Source organism: Podarcis melisellensis (assembly GCF_964234715.1).
Source record: "Podarcis melisellensis genome assembly, chromosome: 6".
NCBI classification, from domain to species: domain Eukaryota; kingdom Metazoa; phylum Chordata; class Lepidosauria; order Squamata; family Lacertidae; genus Podarcis; species Podarcis melisellensis.
Window position 1 is genome coordinate 93,681,665 of NC_138538.1, and position 24,640 is coordinate 93,706,304.

Sequence of the window (24,640 nt, forward strand, 5' to 3'; positions counted from 1 at the left end):
TAAAATGCATCTCTGGGTTATTTGTGGGGCCTGCCTGGTGTTTTTGCATGAGTAGAATGTGTGCTTTTCTTTAAAATGCATCTGGGTTATTTGTGGGGCATAGGAATTTGTTCATTTATTATTATTTCCCAAAATATAGTCTGGCCCCCCCACAAGGTCTGAGGGACGGTGGACCAGCCCCCTGCTGAAAAAGTTTGCTGACTGTTAAGTTGTGGGTGAACATATCAGACGACACAGCGATTCTTCAAACAGCTCTTGTTTATTATTCAGAGGCCAGAACAGAACTGAACTGAGGGGTTCAGTCAGCCTGCTTATATAGAGCTCCAGTACCATGTAACTGTAACAATTTTCTAAAACTATCCAATCACTGAACGTCACTTTCGATCCCTTATTTGCATAACTATCTACAGTATCCCCCTGCTGGCCCAGGGTGAGAACTTCAGTACATAACACCAACCCTGCTTGCCCCCAAGTATACCAATTCATCTTTCTGACATAGCAACAGACCCGTTAATATGCATAGCTGTCAACCTTCCCTTTTTTTTGGCAGGAAATTCCCTTATTCCAGCTCCGTTTCCCGCTGCTATCCCGGATTGTTAGCTATCCCATAGACTGTCCCCGGGACAGGTGAGGCTGCTGATCCCTTATTTTCGAGGCTGCTGATCCCTTATTTTCAAATCTGAAAGTTGACAGCTATGGTTAATGGGTGTGCTGTTACGCTTTGTGTGCTGCGGTGTGGAAGCAACAAAAAAGGCTTTTATGGGTATGTTCGTAGCAAAAGGAAGAACAAAGAAACAGTGGGGTCACTCAGAGGAGAAGATGGTGAAATGCAAACAGGGGACACAGAAAGGGCTGAACTCCTCAATGCCTTCTTTGCCTCAGTCTTCTCCGATAAAGAAAACAATGCCCGACCTGAAGAATTTGGAGCAAATGATTCAGCAGAGGAAACACAGCCCAGAATAACTAAGGAGATAGTACAGGAATACTTGGCTAGTTTAGATGTATTCAAGTCTCCAGGGCCAGATGAACTGCATCCAAGAGTATTAAAAGAACTGACAGATGGGATCTCAGAACCACTGGCAGTCATCTTTGAGAATTCCTGGAGAACAGGCGAAGTCCCGGCCGACTGGAGGAGGGCAAATGTTGTCCCTATTTTCAAAAAGGGGAAAAGAGAGGACCCAAATAATTACCGCCCAGTCAGTCTGACATCAATACCAGGGAAGATTCTGGAGCAGATCATTAAGCAAACAGTCTGTGAGCACCTAGAAAGGAATGCTGTGATCACCAATAGTCAGCATGGATTTCTGAAAAATAAGTCATGTCAGACTAACCTGATTTCGTTTTTTGACAGAATTACAAGCCTGGTAGATGAAGGGAATGCAGTGGATGTAGCCTACCTTGATTTCAGCAAGGCATTTGACAAGGTGCCCCATGATATTCTTGTAAAGAAGCTGGTAAAATGCGGTCTTGACTATGCTACCACTCAGTGGATTTGTAACTGGCTGACTGACCGAACCCAAAGGGTGCTCATCAATGGTTCCTCTTCATCCTAGAGAAGAGTGACTAGTGGGGTTCCACAGGGTTCTGTCTTGGGCCCGGTCTTATTCTACATCTTTATCAATGACATGGATGATGGACTCAAGGGCATCCTGATCAAATTTGCAGATGACACCAAACTGGGAGGGGTGGCTAACACCCCAGAGGACAGGATCACACTTCAAAACGACCTTGACAGATTAGAGAACTGGGCCAAAACAAACAAGATGAATTTTAACAGGGAGAAATGTAAAGTATTGCACTTGGGCAAAAAAAATGAGAGGCACAAATACAAGATGGGTGACACCTGGCTTGAGAGCAGTACATATGAAAAGGATCTAGGAGTCTTGGTTGACCACAAACTTGACATGAGCCAACAGTGTGACGCGGCAGCTAAAAAAGCCAATGCAATTCTGGGCTGCATCAATAGGAGTATAGCATCTAGATCAAGGGAAGTAATAGTGCAACTGTATTCTGCTCTGGTCAGACCTCACCTGGAGTACTGTGTCCAGTTCTGGGCACCACAGTTCAAGAAGGACACTGACAAACGAACGTGTCCAGAGGAGGGCAACCAAAATGGTCAAAGACCTGGAAACGATGCCTTATGAGGACCGGCTAAGGGAGCTGGCCATGTTTAGCCTGGAGAAGAGGAGGTTAAGGGGTGATATGATAGCCATGTTCAAATATATAAAAGGATGTCACATAGAGGAGGGAGAAAGGTTGTTTTCTGCTGCTCCAGAGAAGCGGACACGGAGCAATGGATCCAAACTACAAGAAAGAAGATTCCACCTAAACATTAGGAAGAACTTCCTGACAGTAAGAGCTGTTCGACAGTGGAATTTGCTGCCAAGGAGTGTGGTGGAGTCTCCTTCTTTGGAGGTCTTTAAGCAGAGGCTTGACAACCATATGTCAGGAGTGCTCTGATGGTGTTTCCTGCTTGGCAGGGGGTTGGACTCAATGGCCCTTGTGGTCTCTTCCAACTCTATGATTCTATGATTCTAAGCTTGTGTGGCAGGCATGGCATTGTGTGGCTCACAGGTGAGACCTTTGTATTTTGTCAAAACATTTTGACTAGGTGCAATATTTGTAGCCATGCCTTCACCTCAGCATTGCGCTCTGCACAGTGCTCAGTGCCAACTGCTTCGCTGTTTAAATTGCTTACTCACCACCACCTGTAAGAGTAGAACTCTTTACTTTTTCTAAACTGCTTACACAAGGGGATCTTAAAAAGCCAAGTCACTCGTGCTTACTTAGCAGAGTGGCACACATTTCTAATTACAAAGGAATTCAAGGAGGGGGCAAAAATAACACAAGGTTACCTCCTGCAGTCCCATTCATTTTCTTCTGCACGCACCATGATGATTATTACTAAGCCAGTGCTAATTTCAAAAGCTTGAAGAGTAAACAAATACAGCAGGAAGAAGTAAAATGGGAGGTGGGGAGGCTCAGGCTGTGAGCCTTATAATAATGATTGGGGTCTTAGCCGGGTGCCTAGTCTCATCAGTGAAATATTTTTATTTATTTAAATTATTTACAACTCTTTTTTCACACAATCCGAGAACAAGAAGCATTAAAATACAAAAAAGCACTTGCTGTTGTTTAGTCGTTTAGTCGTGTCCGACTCTTCGTGACCCCCTGGACCAGAGCACGCCAGGCACTTCTGTCTTCCACTGCCTCCCGTAGTTTGGTCAGACTCATGTTTGTAGCTTCGAAGACACTATCCAACCATCTCGTCCTCTGTCGTCCCCTTCTCCTTGTGCCCTCCATCTTTCCCAACATCAGGGTCTTTTCCAGGGAGTCTTCTCTTCTCATGAGGTGGCCAAAGTCTTGGAGCCTCAGCTTCAAGATCTGTCCTTCCAGTGAGCTCTCAGGGCTAATTTCCTTCAGAATGGATGTGTTTGATCTTCTTGCAGTCCATGGGACTCTCAAGAGTCTCCTCCAGCACCATAATTCAAAAGCATCAATTCTTCGGCGATCAGCCTTCTTTATGGTCCAGCTCTCACTTCCATACATCACTACTGGGAAAACCAGAGCTTTTACTATACGGACCTTTGTTGGCAAGGTGATGTCTCTACTTTTTAAGATGCTGTCTAGGTTTGTCATTGCTTTCCTAAAAAAAAAAAATCCCCTTCATGGATCACTGCCTTGCTGTGGCAAAGGGGCTTGAAGAACTCAGAGAAGCTATGAACTATGCCAAGCAGGGCACCCAAGATGAACAGGTCATAGTGGAGAGTTTTGACCAAACGTGATCCACCTGGAGGAGGAACCGGCAAGCCACTCCAGTATCCCTGCCAAGAAAACTCCATGGACAAAGACAACAGGAATATAAAAAAGCACTATTCCATGTAAATACAACATAATTACATCACCCAAGTCAAAGGCCACATATCATGGTTTTATGTTTTATGGTTTATTTATTTATTTCATAAAATGTGCACGCCGTTTGGTTGTAGGAAGCCTCAAGGAGGTTTTCAAAAATATAAAACAAGAAAATCAATAAAAAAATTTGACCCTATTTCAAAACATCCAAAAATTAAAATACTAACAGAGATTAAAATTACGGTACCTCAATTTTCTAAGCATCTGGGTAAGCATGTCTAGGCAAGAATGTTTTTAGCAGGCATCAAAAAGACTGCAGTGAAGGCATCTGCTTGATCTCAATGGGCAGGAAGTTCCACAGTGCCAGTGCTGCCACTAAATGATCTAATGCAGAATGGGTATTATGTGGCACCTGTATAGTGCCGCTGAAGGAAGGTGAAGACAGGTGACCTCATCTGGGCCTGAAGTCACCCCCCACCAAAGCAGGCTCAAAGCTTCTCAGAGCTTTTCAAAATCATTTTCTCAGCAGCGAAGCATCAGAAACATTCCGCTTTGCTGTAACAAAGGTAGAGAACCGTCCGTTGTTTCTCAGGCCTTTCTGATGCCTTCTGGCCTTGCTAAAGAACCACATTGCAACTTATTTTCTGTCCGGGAACCATGCCAGAACAAGAGATTGAAACATATCTGAACACTCTGAAACCCCTTTCCTGGGAAGAGTCCAATAGTCCCAAGACAGCTTTCTGTTCATGCTCAGAGGGACTCCTGAGGGAGAAGAAAGGAGGAGGGAACTGGAAAGGGGTATATATGCTTGTGCACATGACTGTGAATTTTGTGCATGCTTTTTGTGACTTATCACACTTACTCCTTCTATCAGTTCATAGATGGTAGAAATAAAAGCCTTTTTCTCCGAAACTATTCCTTGAGTGTCTGTTGACTCCCACTTCCCTTTCCCAGGCACAATATTTTTCCCACCCAAGGGCAAAGCCTCATAAGGCTACATCGCTTCTGCCAATCAAAACAGTCAAGTGGGCACGTGTGGGGTAAGGCGATCTTGTAGGTAAACTGGTCCCAAGTTGTTAAGTGCTTTTCATTCTAATGAACCTGGCCTGGTAGCATATCAGCAACCCATGCAGGTCTCTGAGCCCACGTGTATGTGCTTACGAGGCCTCACTTCTGCCAGCAATCGTGCTGCAGCATTCTGCATTAACTGCAGTTTCCAGATGCAGCACGAGAGAAGCCCCACACAGAGCACATTGCTGTAATCCAGTCTTGAAGCAATCAGCGAATGAACTATTGTGGCACGGCATTCCCAGTCCAGGAATAGCTATAGCTGTTGAACCAGCCACAGTTGGTAAAAGGCACTTCTAGGCTTTCTAGCTACCTGAGCCTCCAGTGACAGAGCAGGATGCAGAAGCACCCCTAATCTGCAAACCTCCTTTTTTATAATATTTTTTAATTTGGCATTGAAAGACCATCAATGCTGGTGCTACTCGTATCTGAGAGGGGAGGGCATTCTAGAACTGAGATATTACAACTGAGAAATGTTGGGACACTTATTTCCTCTCCACATGGTTTACTATCAGTCCCGCAAAGAACTCTTGAAACCAGAGGGCTAGCTATATTCCTGACACGGGACCTGTAATTTGTATCAGCAACAACGACTACACTGCTCTTGTGATTGTTCTTCAGCAACCCTTTGCAACCTGGTTTTCTCTGGCTGTTTTTAGACTATAACTTCCATCAGCCTCTGTTAGCAGGTGCTGGCTAACCAGAGTGGTAGTCCAAAAAAATACCTGGAGGACACCTGGGTTAGTGGTCCCCTATTCATCCTGTTCTAACACTGCTTCTTGTACCTTAAAATCTGAAAAATTGATATATTTTTCCTAATGGTAATGTGCTTGCACCTCCAGTTCACCCCACCTACTCTGTGGGTTCTGCCTTTCCAACACCACGTTGATTGTACTGAAGGAGAATTAAACACATATATAAAACAAATGATTTCATAATGGATCAGATTCAAGGCTGTGGAAGCATATTTGGCAGTTTAGGTCTTGTTTTGAGAGACCCACCTCTTTTGCTTAATCTACACTGTTGTGTTTTGAACTGTTTTACTAATTTTTTTTAATGTAATGATTCTGTTGTCATAACTTGCCCTGGGACCTTATGGTGAAGAGCAGGTTAAAAAAGTCTTATACATAAATAAATACTGTATACCACAATGCATTGATATTAATGTGCAGCAGGATCCTCTCATTTTGGTCACAGCATATGATGCTCATTTTAAAAAAAACTTTTATTGATAAATGCAATACTTACAAACACAAACCAGAACACTAAACACACTTATTATACATAGATACATACAATGGTACCTCGGGTTACAGGCGCTTCAGGTTACAGACTCTACTAACCCAGAAATAGTGCTTCAGGTTAAGAACTTTGCTTCAGGATGAGAACAGAAATCGCGCGACGGCAGCGGGAGGCCCCATTAGCTAAAGTGGTGCTTCAGGTTAAGAACAGTTTCAGGTTAAGAACGGACCTCCGGAACGAATTAAGTACTTAACCCAAGGTACCACTGTACCCCTCTCAACTTAGATTACAAAAAAAGAAAACAAACATACAAACTAAACATACAGACATAAATTTTGACTTCCTTCCACCTATATGTGTCTTCCATTGTTTCTTTTCTTCTTTTCGCTGTGTTCTCAATATTTTTTTTGGCTATCTCATCTTATACCCATTTCTTCTTTTTACTCTATAAGTTTCATTCATTGCATATTGATATGTTAATACCAGAACAATGTTTTTTGATGTATTCCTTCACGCTAGTCCATCAGTTTTTGGTCTGATTGGCCTCTTCCCACTGCTGTAAGTCTTGCTGATTCTATGATGCTCAAAAGTTTGACTGATTTCATTGTCCAATAGCTCCAGTGGCGCAAATAAACATCCTCCTCCTGGGTAATGGCTTTCCCCTCTCTCTGGCCCTCCCTTTTGGACAGGATAAATGGCCAGGCAGCACAGACTCCCACATCCTCAGCGAAGAGTTGCTTTTCCTTAGCACAGGCTCCCTAAATGAGGGCAGAAAAGAAACCGCAGAGCTCTTCTAGGGAGCACCGCGGGAGAAGCAGAGAGCAGGCCATTCAAGATGGCAGGAAGAAGGACAAAGTGGAACACGGCCGGAAGACTAGCAAAGAGAGGCAGCAGGAGCTAGGGAGAAGGAAGAGAGAAAAGGAGACCCAGAGCAGCCTTCAGGCAGACAACCAAGTCCACACTTCCACAGTAGTGGATGTGGACGATGTCGTGTCCTTTGAGGAGGAAATGGAGGTGATGGCCCTGCTTGAAAGCGAGAAGCAGGAGGAAGGTAAGGGGGCAAGTACCGTATTTTTCGCTCTATAAGACGCACCAGACCATAAGACGCACCTAGTTTTTTGGAGGACGAAAACAAGAAAAAAAATATTCCTCATCTCAGAAGCCAGAACAACAAGAGGGATCGCTGTGCAGCGAAAGCAGCGATCTCCTCCTGCTCTTCTTGCTTCTGGAATAGCTACGCAGCCTGCATTCGCTCCATAAGATGCACACACATTTCCCCTTACTTTTTAGGAGGGAAAAGTGAGTCTTATAGAGCAAAAAATACGGTAGTTAAGGGGCATGCAAGAGCACGGGGAGTTCAGAAGGGCTCCAGGATGACCCCACTGAGCTTTTCTTACTATGCCAGAGTTTGAATCTACTGTGTCCTGCTGTAAAAGTAAAGGTACCCCTGACCATTAGGTCCAGTCACGGATGACTCTGGGGTTTCAGCGCTCATCTCACTTTACTGGCCAAGGGAGCCAGCGTTTGTCCACAGACAGCTTCTGGGTCATGTGGCCAGCAGGACTAAGCTGCTTCTGGCGAACCAGAGCAGCGCATGGAAACACCGTTTACCTTCCCTCTGGAGCGGTACCTATTTATCTACTTGCACTTGATGTGCTTTTGAACTGCTAGGTTGGCAGGAGCAGGGACCGAACAACGGGAGCTCACCCAGTCGCGGGGATTCAAACCGCCGACCTTCCGATCGGCAAGCCCAGGCTCCGTGGTTTAGACCACAGCGCCAAATAATAGTCTGAAGAAGACTGCGGCTGCATAAGGTGGCCACTTACATTTCGCCAAAAAAAGGTAGGAAATGCATCACCCAAAAGGGGGCACAAATAATCACAGAGTGTGAATATAACACTGGCATATAGATGTGCATTTAGAAATAACTGCCATAATTTTGTATATCTCTCCATAGTGGGGAAGACTAGATCAGGTAACAGTTGTTGGTGGGGAACTTCAGGGCTTGCTCACCTTTCTAATGGTGCTTTAACTTCAAAACCAGCCCTGGAGCTGGGACCCTTGTACCTTCAAATAGAGGGCTATCCTCTCACAAGTTTTCCAACAGAGGGTTGTTTTCTGTAAAGTAGGATACGTGACCATAGTACCAACAACAGTGGCCTCCATCATCTTACTGTGTTTCCCCAGTAAGATTAAAGATAACACAATGTCATCACATTCCATTTATGCAAGGGTCCCACAGGGACGCGGGTGGCGCTGTGGGTTAAAGCCTCAGCGCCTAGGGCTTGCCGATCGAAAGGTTGGCGGTTCGAATCCCCGCGGCGGGGTGCGCTCCCGCTGCTCGGTCCCAGCGCCTGCCAACCTAGCAGTTCGAAAGCACCCTCGGGTGCAAGTAGATAAATAGGGACCGCTTTCTAGCGGGAAGGTAAACGGCGTTTCCGTGTGCAGCTCTGGCTCGCCAGAGCAGCGATGTCACGCTGGCCACGTGACCCGGAAGTGTCTTCGGACAGCGCTGGCCCCTGGCCTCTTAAGTGAGATGGGCGCACAACCCCAGAGTCTGGCAAGACTGGCCCGTACGGGGAGGGGTACCTTTACCTTTTACCCACATGTAGTAGCTAATTAAGTACACTTCATATTGTTCACAGTATCTCCTGTGAGTGCAAATTAGAGCCATTTTTTAATGGAAGGTCAGAAGTCAAATCTCCCAATGGAGTTGCCCAGGTGTGAAAATGGGAAGGAGGGGGCTCATGTATTGATTCTACCGTGACATTTGAACTTGAATGCAGGACTGTTGGATCCATCTTCTGGGGCTTGCTCCAGGTTTGAGTTGGCCCCATGCAAAGCACCCTCTGGCAAGATCCCTTTCCATTGCTTCTGAGTCTAACTGCCTTTTTAAGTTCCTGCTGATGTAGTGAGGCATTGTGGGAAAATTATATGGCAGCAAGACATAACTGCCCAGACCTGGTCAGAACACTGGATAACATTTACTGCAGGGCTTAGATCAGGCATTTGTGGTGGCAGCTGCCCAAGGATGCCAGGTGCTGACAACAGCCCACCCCGCCATCTGTCTGCCTGTGATGAATTAAGCTTAGCAAAACACGAAAGGAAAGGCTATTCTAGCAAGCAAGATTGGCCGAAAGCCCACCCAAGTCCCAGACTACACAATCAGGCCTCATGGCACCAGGCTTCAGAAAGGAATAGGAAGCTACTAGCTACCTGGATCAGTAGTCCACACTGGCTGGCAGCATCTCTCTGAGGTTTTGACGTTGGGATGTCTCCCAGCCTCACAATCTCGAACCATCTGCATTCATAGCAGATGCTCTACCACCTAATTCTGGCCTTCCTCAGATAAGGGATGCTGCTGTGCTAATGGCTTCCATAGACATCTGGCTGTCCAGCATGATAAACAGAATGCTATTATTATTTCTGTTGCTCTGTGTTTGCCCTGGTTTCTCTTTCAAAGCCCCCAAACCCAGCATGCTCCAGTTCTGTCTCTTGGGAAGCGCAAGCAGAAACTCCAATCCTGATTTTTAAAAGAACACTAGCAGATACCCCCAAATCCAGGGATAATTCATATGGTCCTTCTCAAATGTTAATGTTAAGTCTCTCTGGGATGCTCAGAATTTCTGTCAGGTAGGGTTGCCTGGTCTCAGGAGAGGTCTAGCCAGAATCTAAGGGATTCTATATTGTTTTCTCACTGGGTTTGGATGTTTTGGCACTGACTCTGCCACACTGTACCCATTGGCTCTACCTGGTGGCACCACCAGGCTCTTCCCTAGACCAGGTAGGTACTATCCTCCACATAATCTTTTACCCTGCCAATCTGCCAGTCGCCACTTCCTTCATCTCCAAGTCTGGCTTCAAGAGACCAGGCAATCCTAGGTCATCTGACCTTCCTTTGTTGAATTACTTTCCTAAAAGAACTACAAAGGACTGGGTCCTGACAGTCACAGTCTTGTATTAATATTATATTTATATCCTGGTATTCGTCTAGATCAGTGTTTCCCAAACGTTTTTGGGCAACGGCACACCTGTTTACTGAAAAAAAATCTCTCGGCACACCACCATTAAAGCCCCGCCCCGTGACGTCAGCGCGCAGCGTCACGCCGGGAGGGACGCACAAAAGTGAAAGTTTTTTCCCTCCCCCTTGCTGGGGAACCTCCAAGCTTTGGGGGTGGGAGGAGGCAGCAGAGCGAGGGACTGAGGGACGGCGGCAACTGAGGCGGCGGCGGCTGAGGCAGAGCTGGGAAGGGGGTTTCCAGGGGACACGGCAGCTCCTCGAAAGGCTTCTCTCAGCTGCGCTCAATCCGCCTCGGAGAGGATTTCCCCTCCGGTCCCATGCGTTCGTTTGGGGCATCGCTCCGGCTGCTCCCTCTCCCGCCGCGCAGGAGCGATGCCTCTCTCTGGCTCTCCCTCCGCGCAGGCTGAGGGAGGGAGGGAGGGGCGCGTGTGACCCGTCTCTGCTGGGAGACCAAACCCAGCGAGGCAGAGTCGCGCGGAGGCGCCCAGGCAGCGCTGCCGGCTGCGAGGAGGAGCGCCAGGCAGCAGCAGGAGGCGCGGCCTCTCCTCGCCGCCGCCGCCCCGCCTCTCGCCGCCCGACTCGCCCGCCTCCCTCCAGGCATCTCGCGGCACACGAGGCAACGTCTCACGGCACACTCGTGTGCCGCGGAACACCGGTTGGGAAACACTGGTCTAGATGCTGAAATATATTGGGCCGGCCCTGGTAACAGGTGTGACCCCCCTCAAAGACTGAGATGGAGCACTTTCCAAATTAGCCTGCAGGTTCTGGAGCTCTGCTGTCATAAAGCTTTTGGGATGTCTATACAGTTCAAGTTGCCTAAGCAGCATCTGGTGTTTGGGTTATATATCAGGTTCCCACCAGAGTAAGTCACAGCCGGTGGTTTGGATAACACACCAACTTCCCACAAGAGCAAAAGACTGACAAAAATTTGGCAACCAAGTCAACAAAGATACCGTATTTTTTGCTCTATAAGACTCACTTTTTCCCTCCTAAAAAGTAAGGGGAAATGTGTGTGCGTCTTATGGAGCAAATGCAGGCTGCGCAGCTATCCCAGAAGCCAGAACAGCAAGAGGGATTGCTGCTTTCACTGCGCAGTGATCCCTCTTACTGTTCTGCCTTCTGAGATTCAGAATATTTTTTTTCTTGTTTTCCTCCTCCAAAAACTAGGTGCGTCTTGTGGTCTGGTGCGTCTTATAGAGCGAAAAATATGGTAATTTCCAAGGCTAGCCAGACTCCTTATTCAAGGTGTCAGCATGAGATCGGCAAAAGCTTACAGAGAAGGTAACAATTCTCACACAGCGATGTTTTGGCATAAATAGGCATGAGAAGCTACCATTTTATAGACTAAATACAATTAAAGGCCTAGGCCAACAGGATTTTTCTGGGCTTTATCTGGGAATTTGAGGGGCAATTGCTGGCCACTATCTTATTTCTTTTGACATGACATCTTCCACAACCTGATAATGCATGCCCTTAGTGGGACAAAAGAGGCCATGTATGCTGTGGAATCAGCAACACACCCACCAATTCAAAATTTGCAGCACCCATCGCTAAGTGGTGTGGTGAGTGGGCATAATTTAGCACACATGTTTAAGAATCCAGTACAGTGGTGCCTCGCAAGACGAAATTAATCCGTTCCGCGAGTCTCTTCGTCTTGTGGTTTTTTCGTCTTGCAAAGCACGGCTATTAACGGCTTAGTGGCTTTAAGAAAAAGGAAAAAAACTCGCAAGAACTCGCAAGACATTTCGTCTTGCGAAGCAAGCCCATAGGGAAATTCGTCTAGCGAAGCGACGCAAAAACCGAAAAACCCTTTCGTCTTGCGCGTTTTTCATTTTGCGAGGCATTCATCTTGCGGGGCACCACAGGATTGGCTATTAGAATAAAAAAATACTGCATAGAGGCTGCAAAGAAGAGCCTCCAACTTTACACAAGGGTTAATAAATAATTCTTAGTGTGAGAATAGAGCTGTTACCAAACATACGGTGTTTCCCGTGGAAGCTGGGCATTTTATCTCAATTCTTTCTCCACTTTTCTACCCTATTTCCAAAATAGCCCGAGCCAGTCAGGCTACATTCAACCTCAATATTTATTGAGCATCCGATTTGTCCAATGACACAAGCAGGTTTCCATCTATGGGAAAGACCCTGTTCCATCACCTACTCTTTATCTGTTCCCCTGCAGGTACAAAGTCTCCAGGCCTGGGCATTTGTGAGTGGCTTCTTGTCATCCTTTCTCTCCTCCTCCTCATAGTCACGTTCCCCATTTCCATCTGGTTCTGCATGAAGGTAAGTCATTGGGGCTGTTGCACGTGCAGGAACTACAATTTAGCAATGTCCAGAGTTCCTGTACAGGCCCAGACAGAAGACCAAGCATCTCTCACGCACACACACTGCTGTGTGTACGACTCAATGGGAATGAGGTTTCACAAAGGTGCTGTGTAAGTAAACAAGTAGTTCCAAACTGATGTGAGTGAAGCATCCATATCTAGACCTCAGATAACACTAAACACTAATTATTCCAGAAATTACAATCCGAATACCAAAGTCTTCACAAAGCCAAGAGGTCTCCTTCCTGCTCACAGCAGTCTCCCTCATCTATTTTATCATGTTCTAAATTACCTATACAGTGGTGCCTCGCAAGACGAAATTAATCCGTTCCGTGAGGCTCTTCGTACAGCGGTTTTTTCGTCTTGCGAAGCAAGCCCATTGACAGCTTAGCGGATTAGCGCTATTAGCGGTTTAGCGGCTTTTAGCAGCTTATCAGCTTAGCGGATCAGCTGATAAGCGGCTTAGCTGCTTAGAAAAAGGGGGGAGGAGGGAAAACCCACAGGAACTCGCAAGACATTTTCGTCTTGCGAAGGAAGCCCATAGGGAAATTCGTTTTGCGAAGCGCCTCCAAAACGGAAAACCCTTTCGTCTAGCGGGTTTTCCGTCTTGCGAAGCGTTCGTCTTGCGGGGCACCACTGTATTGTGAATAAAAGTACTACTGGCCACTTGTCTTCTTTCACCTCAAGGTGCATTTCAAGTGGAGTAATTACTGCTACTCTGAGGCAAAGATAACAATAATTAATTTCGCTTCCATTTCATTTTTATGCCCAAGTTATACTAGAATTGTTCTCATTTGTAATCGTTTCTCCTTTCAGATGTTGTAGCTCTTCTACACCACCTTACATAAACAGGGTACTTTGGAATAATCTAGGTAGGCTGAAAGAGCTTACCTTAGAAATAATGCCGCTTACGTTTATTCAGCTTCTACATTTCCCTTCCGAGTTTAAAAAAAGTGAAGAGAATAAAAGAAGCTGACAGAATGCCTGAAGATGAAAGGATCTGTACCTTTAATAACTTTGCAGAATGGGGGATTTTTGCAAGGTGGAGTTTGTCATTCAGGAGCGCAATTAATTGTACTTGCCACGATTCCCCTTTCTGTACCACTCTAAAAAGATACAAGAGCCCCGTTTCCTTTTGCAGTTGGTCATGCAACTTACAAACATTCCTTGTGGTGGCTTGAATTGCAGGGAAGAAGATAGCATGTAGGTGTAGACTATAGCAAACACTGTGCAAACACTCCCGCAATCAGACATGAGGCATAACAATGTTTGGTTCCTTCCATTGCTGGCCCCTTCAAACAGCCAACTCCTCACAAGGGCCAGAGCCCCTGCGCATGGTGTGAAATATACTCGGAGTTGAGTGTGAATTTCATGCTCCTTATTCAGCTCAAAGTAGCAAAGAATGAAACTTTTCCCAAAACGTCTAGCTATATATACATTATTTACACATTGGGCCCCGCGTGATTGGCTAATTCTGGGTTGCTCCTGTAGACCAATCAGATTGCTGATTCACTTCATCCAGGAGCCTGATTGGCTGCTCCTGCAGGCCAATCAGGTTGCTGATTCACTTCCACCTGGAGATGGATTGGGTGGCTCCTGCGGACCAATTGGACTGCTGCATTCTGGATCCTATTGTTCTATGATTCAGCTCAGTACATAACATGGTATTTTTAAGAAACTGAAGCCAGAAACAGAGCAAGTGAATCTCTCTTAATCCTCAATCACAAACACTGGTGGCCAGCTGGAGGCCCCTTTAGCCTCACATGCTACACTGATCCATACCCTACATTGAAAACATGCGCCTTCCCCTCCAAAATCCTGGGGAAAGTTGTTTGTTATGGATGCTAGGAATTGCATTCCACTTCCCAGGTTTCATGGGGGAAAGTCATGCAGTTGAAATGTGCTTGAAATGCATGGTGGCTGTGAAACAGAAGATGATTCTTCCCACTCAACAAAGGCCCGTCATCACTTTACATTTGCTGCAGCAGGCGGCACCAGGCATTTCCGTTCTCCTGGGCTTTTAGAGCAGAGGTTTCCACACGGTACGTAGTTCCGCTTTATCTTACAGATTCCCACCATCCATTTTTCCATGACAGATTGTACGGGAGTATGAAAGAGCCATTTTGTTTCGATTTGGACGCCTTCTTCGCGGAAGGCCCAGAGGGCCCGGTAAGTATAGAACTATCAGCCTTTCAGGAAGCCTCAGGTTATGTACCAGCTGAGGGAGCTCTGGGGAGCCAAGTAAAGGTAAAGGGACCCCTGACAGTTAAGTCCAGTCGCAAACGATTCTGGGGTTGTGGCGCTCATCTTGCTCTACAGGCCGAGGGAGCTGGCGTTTTTCCGGGTCATGTGGCCAGCATGACTAAGGCGCTTCTGGCTGGAGTGGTACCTATTTATCTACTTGCACTGGTGTGCTTTCGAACTGCTAGGTTGGCAGGAGCTAGGACCGAGCAACGGGAGCTCACCCCGTCACAGGGATTCGAACCGCTAACCTTCCAACTGGCAAGTCCAAGCGGCACACTGGTTTAAACCACAGCACCACCCACGTCCCTCCAGGGAGCCAAATACCTTCCTCCAAGCTCTGCTTGGCTCTTGGAAGGCTTTCGAGGCAATGCCTCTCCCTAATCTGCACCTTCTGACCCCAGGCTATGCCCTTCAGGTTGTGCCACCCAGCTCTGGAACTGTTGTTGCTTGCCTGCTTGGAGAGATGTGCGTGGGTGCACACAGACCTCTCTGACATTTGAACAGCAGGCTACATTTCAGTGAGGCAAAGGCCGGAACCCCACCTGCTGCTCTTCCCACTTTTTTTTTTAAATAATAATATTTATTGAAGTTTCCAGAAATATCAAAAATATAAAAGAAAAAAAGACGTTTACATTTCAACCTTACTTTCATTGACATCTTTCCAGGACTTCCCCAACCCACCCCCTCTTGTATTCCAATTCCATTAAATTAATTCCACAAGTTTTTACCCTAAATTTTAAGCTTATTATCATTGTTATCATTGACCCAATATTCCGTTTAGTTCATCTTATATAACCATTTTCCCTTTATATTCCACCATCCTTCAACTTAAAAATATTTTTTCCTCTAAGATCGATCTCTGTTCCCTTCCACGAATTCCCCTCTTTAATACACAGGACAGAATAAAATAAAAAAATAAAGAACATAATATAATTTTACACCCTTTGGATTCCGAAGGTTCCCTGGCCCCATTACATGCCATTGCACATAGTGGCCTGCATGCGGATGGCACTATTGGTGCTCGAGAAGCTGAACTTGACATTTAGATGGACCCTTCCACAGCTGAGTTGAGAAACAATTGCCTGTGTAGTTTTGTACAGATATACCATGAGCATAGGGACGTGGGTGGCGCTGTGGGTTAAACCACAGAGCCTAGGACTTGCCGATCAGAAGGTCAGCAGTTCAAATCCCTGCGACAGGCTGAGCTCCCGTTGCTCGGTCCCAGCTCCTGCCAACCTAGCAGTTTGAAAGCACGTCAAAGTGCAAGTAGATAAATAGGTACCACTCCGGCGGGAAGGTAAACGGCGTTTCCATGCGCTGCTCTGGTTCACCAGAAGCGGCTTAGTCATGCTGGCCACATGACCAGGAAGCTGTACGCCGGCTCTCTCAGCCAGTAAAGCAAGATGAGCACTGCAACCCCAGAGTCGGTCATGACTGGACCTAATGGTCAGGGGTCCCTTTACCTTTACCTTAAGCTGAAGCACACATCAGTTAGTAAAGCTTTATGATTATGGCTACTTCAAATGTTCATTACCTTTGGTCCGTATTTGTGGCGGGATGAGAGAAGAGGTGCCCCATGTATATATGTAGACTCAGGCAGGGGAAATGCAACAAGCTGGTGATGCCAGACTGCTGTAGGAAGGCACAGGTGAGGAGGGCACGGTTTAGGGAGAGTGCTTGGATGAAGAGACCAGGCAGGACAGACACAAATACGCCTATTCAGACACAAATACGCCCTTAAGACAGGATGCATAAGCAAAAAGACAATGGGAAGGCTTTCCCCATTTGCCTCCCTTACAGCAGAGGAATATTTGAGGTCATTGGGAGAGTCAAAAGGGCTTCAGGATTGCTCTCTCCATGCTATTTCAGATACATGGTTTATATATATTTAGATATGTATGCATTTATGAATATTTTCTATCTGAGACCTTAGAATTCTTATAACCACACACACCTCAGTTCTACATCTTCAGCTTCCAAAAGAGCACTGCTGCCAAACTAAAAATGCTGGATTCTCTACCTGTTCAGTCCAGGCCTATTACCTTTTGCACTAAGAAATGTGAGTTTTCTTCTTTATTTACACCATCCAGCTTGCAAGTGCTGCTGTTCTCTTTCTCCTAACAGGATTATTCCTTTTCCTGCCGTGTTTGGACACCTACCACAAAATAGACCTTCGCCTCAAAACCTTAGAGATCCCTTTCTATGAGGTAAGAGAGACACAGTCTGCCCCTTCTGCTCTTTGAGCTTGTTTGCAGGAGGCAAAGTCAGTAGAAGTTTACTTAGGTTCACCATTCCAATTAATTAGGAAGCCCCGGGTTCAAATCTCACCTTGGCTATGAACTAACTACATTGCATTTCGGCATGCCATTTTGACTCAGCCTCACTCCCAGCCCCACAATAATTATACTGATCTACCTAACAGGACAGTTGTAGGATTACTTAACGTAAAGGAAGGCTGTAGATCAGTGACAGAACATCTGCTTTGCATGCGGAACATCCCAGGTTCATTCTCTGACATCTCCAGCGAAGGTTAGGAATCTACACAGTCTGATTTTTATTTGGTAATACAGTGGTACCTCGGTTTATGAACTTAATCTGTTCCAGGAGTCCATTCTTAAACCAAAACCGTTATTAAACCGAAGCGCGCTTTCCGTAATGAGGCCTCCCGTCGCCGGTGCCCTTCCACCATTCAGATTCCATTCTTAGACTGAGGGAAGGTTCTCAAACCAAGACACTATTTCCGGTTTTGCAGAGTTTGTAAGCCAAATCGTTCTTAAACTGGACTGTTCTTAAACCAAGGTACCACTGTACCGTATTGGCCCAAATATAAGTTGCACCCGAATATAAGCCGCACCTTTAAATTCGGGGGGGGGGGGCAGAGAAAAAAAGACAATACTCGAATATAAGCCACTCCCTTAAAATTCCGCAGGTGCTCACAGCTATTCTGCACTATCGTAAAAGCCCATTTTTGTAAGGTTGCAAATTTAAGCCGCACTTTCAACTTTTCACGGCTGGAATTTGGGGGGAAAGGTGAGGCTTATATTTAGGCCAATATGGTACACAGAAACAGCTCAGTCCAGCCCAGGACTGGAATCAGATTTCCTGTTATTTTTCCATTGACAAAACTGTACTTTATTGTTATAGATTTGGGGGGACCCTCCAAAAAACAACAACCCTAGGAATGAATAAATGTTAGGATTTTGATTAATTGGGATATGGATTAAAGTACAAGCTGCAGAGCTGTGCCAGACAGGGAATCCCTGGGCTGGCTTAGTGAAGAACAAAAGGTGTTGTTGGGCCACTGGAGAATGAGATGGTACCAAAGTGATGGAGTGTGTGTTTGAGGCGACAGGGAAAGGGATTTTTGAGCAAGGGTTGCTGGGAAGGAAAAGCAGGAAGAAGAGCTGAGATCCATCTTTGGAGGAATCTGGTTACAGAGATGCCTTGGGCTATAGGGCCACGCTGCTGTGGGAGACAAACCCCTCTTGAAATGACTGTGCAGTAAGACCTGGACTCCCTCCAGGCAGACTGAAGGTGTGAATAGGTGAATAAACCATAGTTCTTAAAGCCACAACAGTCTCTGCTGCATCTTCAATTCTCAAAAGGAACACAGACCCTGGGTGAGTGCCTGGGACCCCATGGGCTCTTGCCACCACTCGGCAGAGAGGGGGGCAGGCACCCAGATTTCATAACATTCTATTGCAGGGGTCGGCCAGGTTTACCTCACCTGGGCTGGTTCACTCCAGCAGAGATCCCTCCGTGGGCTGGATTACGTATGCACGCCTGTGATTTCTGGCGTCTGCACAGACGCAATTTCTGGTGCTGTCGCCATGCTGCGCTGCGCCCATTTAGTGCAGCACACCGGGACTTGTCGGTTAAACGACCACCGTGTGCCGCTTGTGGCCCATGGGCCTTAGGTTGCCGACCCCTGTTCTATTGGATGGTCACACAATGCCTTCTGCTTGCCCTAGACCATAACCAAGGACATGGCAAGTCTAGAAATAGATACCATCTGTTACTATCGAATGGAGAATGCCACACTCGTCACGACCACCCTCGCCAACCACTCAAAGGCAATCCAGCTGCTCGTGCCGACCATCGCAAAGCGCTTTCTGGCACAGCGGTCGCTCACAGACATCCTGATGGAGAGGAAGAGCATCAGCCAGGAGATAAAGGTGGGTTGGCTGTAGCGCTGTACGGAGGACATAGTGGGGAAGTCCATCACTCAGGGTGGGAGGCTTGCCCAGTGGCTGCTACAAGCCGAACTGGGGAAATGGTATGGTAACCAATGAAAGGACACGAGGGAAATGCTTCTGCCTTGTCATTGGGCACCTCCTCCTTCCTGAAAGTGGCTTTACAGGAGGTAAACTCAGAACTGCCTTGCAAGATCCACCCAGGGCAGCATTTCCTTTCAAACAACAGCAGCAGCAACCAGGCACTATACTGCCTCCAAACATAGGGTTGCCAACTGACCAGGTGAACCAGCTTACTGTGGTCTCCTGCACCTTTAAGAACAGCTTGGCTTGCAGAAACTAGAAAGTGATGCTTTGAATAGCATGGTGATGAATGTACTGTTTTGTGACCTGCACATTGTCTTAGTCTATTCTGGTTAATAGGGAGAGACAATTTTATAAATATAAGATTAGCTGCATGCCCTTTTAGTGAAGTGAGTGGCTAGAGAGGCCTTTTTCTCCCTATCATAGTAGACCTTTAAGTGGTCCAGTAAATGATTGGCAGTTAGGTTTGGGGCAGACAAAAGGTAATAGACTTTGCTCCAGTTTAGGTAACTTTAGAAAGGAATCTGACAAATTAAGGATTGACCTATAATCAGCTAGTAGCCAAGGTGGGAGAAAAGGGAAACTTTTTGAAAAACTGTAACCCTTTACTGAACAGCTCTGTGCTCACCTAACTCAGGGTAGCTTTACTCCTTGGTTTGCATCAAGGAGACAGCCATCACTACTAGAGCACTTCTCACTGGAAATGTTAGGACACTGCTGCTTTTGCATTTTTAAGTTGCTCATCCATCATATAAAACTGCTCCCAATAAGAAGACACTTTTTTTGCAGGTGGCTGTGGACGCCATCACCTGTCAGTGGGGGATCAAGGTGGAAAGGACAGAAATGTAGGTATGAAATGTGAGGTCTGCAGAAATGATCAGGTGACAAAATATCAGGAGAGGCGTCTCCGAGACGTTTCACTATTGTTAATGCCGCCCCTATGAGTATAATCAGTTTTTGTTATTTCTCCCCTTGAACAATCCCTGGACATAGGGGTCACCCTGGTACAAGCCACCATTTTGTGGGCCTCCTTTATCCTTCTGCTGCTATCTCTCGCAGATGCACAGCTAGCTCTTCGCCCATCTGTTTTGACATGGCTGTGGGTGAAAAGGGTTGATTTTGATGACCAGAAATGTAAGAGGAGCTGCTTAAAAACTGGCAGCTCAGAGCACCAAAAGTTACCCCATTCCTGCAGTTTTATGGATCTACATATGGCCAGAAAGGCTACAGCTGACCAACTCTCCATTTGTTTAGAGTCACCTTGGACAAACTTTTGAGGAGCTCCCATTTTGCTATGATATCCTCAAGTCTGAGAGGTGTTCTCCTTGCCAGGTGGCAATTGGCTCCACAGCCCCACCAAGAGCGGGGAAGGGAGGGCTCTGGCCAATTACTCCCATCCCTTCTGGCAGGAAGGCAGCCTTGGGTGTCTTCTCACTGACCACAGTGAGGGCAGAATAAGAATTGCCTCCTGTCCTGATCCCAGCACTGAATCAGTTTGGCACCATCCAGAAAAGGCAGCTGTGAACCAGATGTATTGCTCAGCCTTCCTGGTCTGTCAGTTTTCCGCTGCTCCTGCAATCCCGCTAGGGAAATGGAACAGGATGGAAAAAAGCTGAGGTTTTATTGGGTTGGTGGCAGCCAGAGCTCAGCAAAAGTGGGAGGGCAACAGGTTCCTGATTCCAGAGCTATGAGAAGTGTCTGTGCATATATGCAGCCATGGAGGACATCCTAGGGCCATTTAAAACTTCTTCAGGACATTCCTACAGCAATGGCAAATGTCCCCTTTCCTAACAGAACAAATGAGAACAAATCTGACACATCTTCATACATCGCACTGCCAATGTAAATGTCGCTAGAGTTGCTAACAAATGAGTAGGCCCACTCAAGAGTGGCAATGAGAGGGATATTCAGCCAACAACTGGCTTTTCAGCTGGCACCCAAGACAAAGGTCCCATTTAAGCTGATAAATAGCTGGCCAGTTGGCCAGCCCACCATGTAGCTAGGCATGGTTACAGCTAGCACTCTCTTCCCCCTGATGTAGTACAAAGTTTCCTTCCTGAGCTAAATGGTTGTCTTAACCACAGTGGCTATATTTCCCCTCCACCCTCTGCATACCAGCTGCTGGCAATCACAGGTGGGCAGAGTGCTGCTGCCATGCTCAGGTCCTGCTTGCAATCTTCCCACAGGCATCTGGTTGGCCCTGTGAGAACAGGGTGCTGTACTAGATAGGCCATTGGTCTGATCCAGCAGCCAGGCTCTTCTTGTGTTCTTAAACAGAAAATCATTTACAGTGGTACCTCTGGTTGCGAACGGGATCCGTTCCAGAGGCCCGTTCGCAACATGAAAAGCCCACAACCTGAAGCACCGTATCTGTGCAGGTGCGTGTGATTTGGTGTTTGTGTGCATGCGCGAGCGGTGAAACCCGCAAGTAACCCTTTCCGGTACTTCCGGGTCGCCACAGGACGCAACCTGAAAAAACGTATCATGAAGCAAATGTAACATGAGGTCTGACTGTACGCTGTTTCCAGTTTGGGTCTGCAGTCCCAGATTTCATTAATTTCATTCATTTCAGTAAAGATGTGCGGTTGCCAACAGAGCTTCAGGAGTCACTGGCTGCACAAGCCGAAGCCCAGAGACAGGCCAAAGTGAGGGTAAGGCAATACACTGACACGGTATGTTTTTATTACTGGAAGCTACGGGCAGGAGGGAGCTATGGGAGAGAGTTGCTGTCCTCCCAAGCTTGCTTCTCTTCAGGTCTAATCAGACAAGCGTTGGCCATGGTTCTGCCTGCATCTCACAGCACATGGGAGTGGGTCACTGGTCAAAACTAATTCTGTTGGTTATCCAGCTCTTGTTAATCTAAAGCAGGCACCCCCAAACTTGGCCCTCCAGATGTTTTGGGACTACATCTCCCATCATCCCTAGCTAACAGGACCCGTGGTCAGGGATGATGGGAATTGTAGTCCCAAAATATCTGGAGGGCCGAGTTAGATGCCTGATCTAAAGCAATGAGCCCTTCTTGTTTGCGCTAGTTCATTTATAGGTACTTAATGTAAATCCATTTCCTTTGGCTGGAAACCTAAGAGATGGAGGAGGTACAACATGAAGGCTGTTTGGGAGCTGCACTGGAAAATGGAAGCTCCAGACTCTTTCAATTCTACGCAGCACAAGAATGAAATAAATTTCTTCCACGCTAACCCTGCATGCTTTCCTTTGGGCTGTCGGAAACAAAATGGAAATTGAAGTGTTGTGGCACCCAGGAAAATATCACCACATGTAACACACTTCAAAACATCCAATATAAAGTCAGGTAATAAGTGACTTTATATTGACTTTTCTTCCTTTAATGGACTATCCAGAGATTGGGGAAAATCCTATTCCATTGACAGGGGAGTATGGGCTGCCACTTGAATAAGATATTGTCTGGATGCTGTCCCTTATAAGCCAGTTGTTCCCCTGTGGTAGGAATTAACTACAAGTTTCTTTTCATTATCCCCCCCCCAATTTTATTATTTTTTTATAGGAAAACAGTGCTATTTTACTAAAAAAGGGGGGGGGAATGCAAGGAAATAAATCACTTATCCCTGCCCTCCTCCGTATAGGAACAAATGCTGACTAATAAGAGGAAATTACCTCAGGAAGAAACAAACGCCCAGAACCTGCACATAAGTAGTATCTAATTAACCCTGGATGGCTTTTACTCAGTTGAACTTGCTTCTGAGGAAACATTAGAGGTGGTTTTTGGCCTTGAGGGTGAGCATTCAATGTAGCACTATTTTAAGTGCTGTGCAGAACCTGTTTTCGTTTTACTTCCAGCTGACGAACAGCGTTGCTTCTACAACACTGAAGGGCACCATTATAGAAGGAACCACAGGCGGTACTCAACAAAGTTTTACTCAGGGCAGACCTATTGAGATTATTGAACCCATCAAAGTTAGTCCCATTGATATCAAGGGGTCTACTCTGAGCAAAACTTCGTTGCCTCCTGCCCCAAAGGAAGATCATCTAAATACCTTGTGTTCTAGGTCATAGCTGCTGAAGGAGAAAAGGCTGCTTCCGAATCGCTGAAGGTGGCAGCAGAGGTGCTTTCCCACACACCAGCCGCCCTCCAGCTCCGCTACCTTCACATGCTGCAAAGCCTGTCTGCCGAGAAGCCGTCCACCTTTATTCTTCCTTTCCCCCTTGACCTCATGAATCCTTCATCAATAGACAACATGAAATCCACAGGCTGCAACCGTTCTTCAGATATCGCCAGCCACCCAGAGGCTCCAAAGGCGAAGGATTCCCCAATGTTGTAGGACTAAACCAGGTACAGCATCTAGGCCTCTCTGTCCAGCTCCTCAGGCCGCAACCCATTGCCTAGTCCACAATTCGTACCCGCCTGCTTTGCACCCCCCTGAAGTGTTCTTGCCTGGCTGAAATGTGCCCTTGAACTCACCTGGGTGGAGGATGAGAGAGGGGATGTTAGTCTGTGTAGGAACTGCCTACTGGATGAAGGCAAAATTCGTAGCTGTTGCTCTGCCCGCGTTTGCCCTGGGCCCCATTCACTACTCAAATGCGGCCCCTTGGAGGTTGTTTATGAGGCAATGTGGCCCTTGGTCTGAAAACATTTTGCCACTCCACTACAGGAATTCAGCAGAAGAATCTGTATAATCTGCATTTCAAACTAGCTGATGTAGTCACAGTTGATCCTCTATTGGGCCCCCTGTAATTAAATCTGCTTAAACTTTTAAACTCCTGAACTAAGAGGTCAGCAGCTGGGCTACATATGATGAGGGCGGCTGCTTTGCCACCAAGTGTATAAAACAGGGAATTGCAGCCCAGCCCCGTTTTTTCAAATGTGTATTTGTTTCTTTCCACATTTTTAGATGCACAGTCAAAGCTTGCTGGGTATCTAACCACCCTCATGTGATATTAAGGTAAAGGTACCCCTGCCCGTACGGGCCAGTCGTGTCCGACTCTAGGGTTGTGCGCCCATCTCACTTAAGGGGCCGGGGGCCAGCGCTGTCCGGAGACACTTCCGGGTCACGTGGCCAGCGTCACGAAGCTGCTCTGGCGAGCCAGCACCAGCGCAGCACACGGAAACGCCGTTTACCTTCCCACTAGAAAGCGGTACCTATTTATCTACTTGCACTTAAGGGGTGCTTTCAAACTGCTAGGTGGGCAGGAGCTGGGACCGAAAGACGGGAGCTCACCCCGCCGCGGGGATTCGAACCGCCGACCATACGATCAGCAAGTCCTAGGCACTGAGGTCTTACCCACAGCGCCACCCGTGTCCCCCATGTGATATTATTCCCAGTTAAAATCCAATACAGAGGTCAAATTATTATTCTGCTGTAAAGCTCACTGAGCGGCCCTGAACCAGTCACAATTCCTCAGCTCACTTTACCTTACAGAGCCATATCATCAAGATTAAAAGGGGTGTAGGGACAGAGAAAATTAATGCATGCTTCCTTTTAACATCTTGGATGAAGGGCTAGATAATAAGCTCACCCGTTGGGCGTTCCTGTTCTCTAGTCATTCCGTTCCTTGTCCCTATTTCGAAAGGCAGGTATATTGCAAGATACGAAGATAAGAAGTGTTGGTGGTGGAGCGCAAGAAGCTTAA

The 24,640-nt window shown here is 46.7% G+C and overlaps 1 protein-coding gene across 3 annotated transcripts; it reads left to right on the forward strand.

Annotated features, from left to right (window-relative positions):
• Positions 1 to 461: 461 nt before the first annotated feature.
• On the forward strand, positions 462 to 23,944 carry NPHS2 (NPHS2 stomatin family member, podocin). Of its 3 annotated transcripts, none has more exons than XM_081915148.1 (9): positions 462 to 627; positions 6,781 to 7,216; positions 12,368 to 12,471; positions 14,609 to 14,681; positions 16,881 to 16,963; positions 18,728 to 18,931; positions 19,823 to 19,878; positions 21,606 to 21,684; positions 23,059 to 23,944. In XM_081915148.1, exons 2-9 carry the CDS (start codon positions 6,928 to 6,930, stop codon positions 23,329 to 23,331), a joined length of 1,161 nt encoding a protein of 386 aa, XP_081771274.1. In that variant the 5' UTR covers positions 462 to 627; positions 6,781 to 6,927; the 3' UTR covers positions 23,332 to 23,944. The 3 variants fall into 3 exon arrangements, with proteins under 3 accessions (XP_081771274.1, XP_081771275.1, XP_081771273.1); XM_081915149.1 differs by having other exon boundaries at positions 6,855 to 7,216; XM_081915147.1 differs by lacking the exon at positions 462 to 627 and having other exon boundaries at positions 6,460 to 7,216.
• Positions 23,945 to 24,640: the final 696 nt, after the last annotated feature.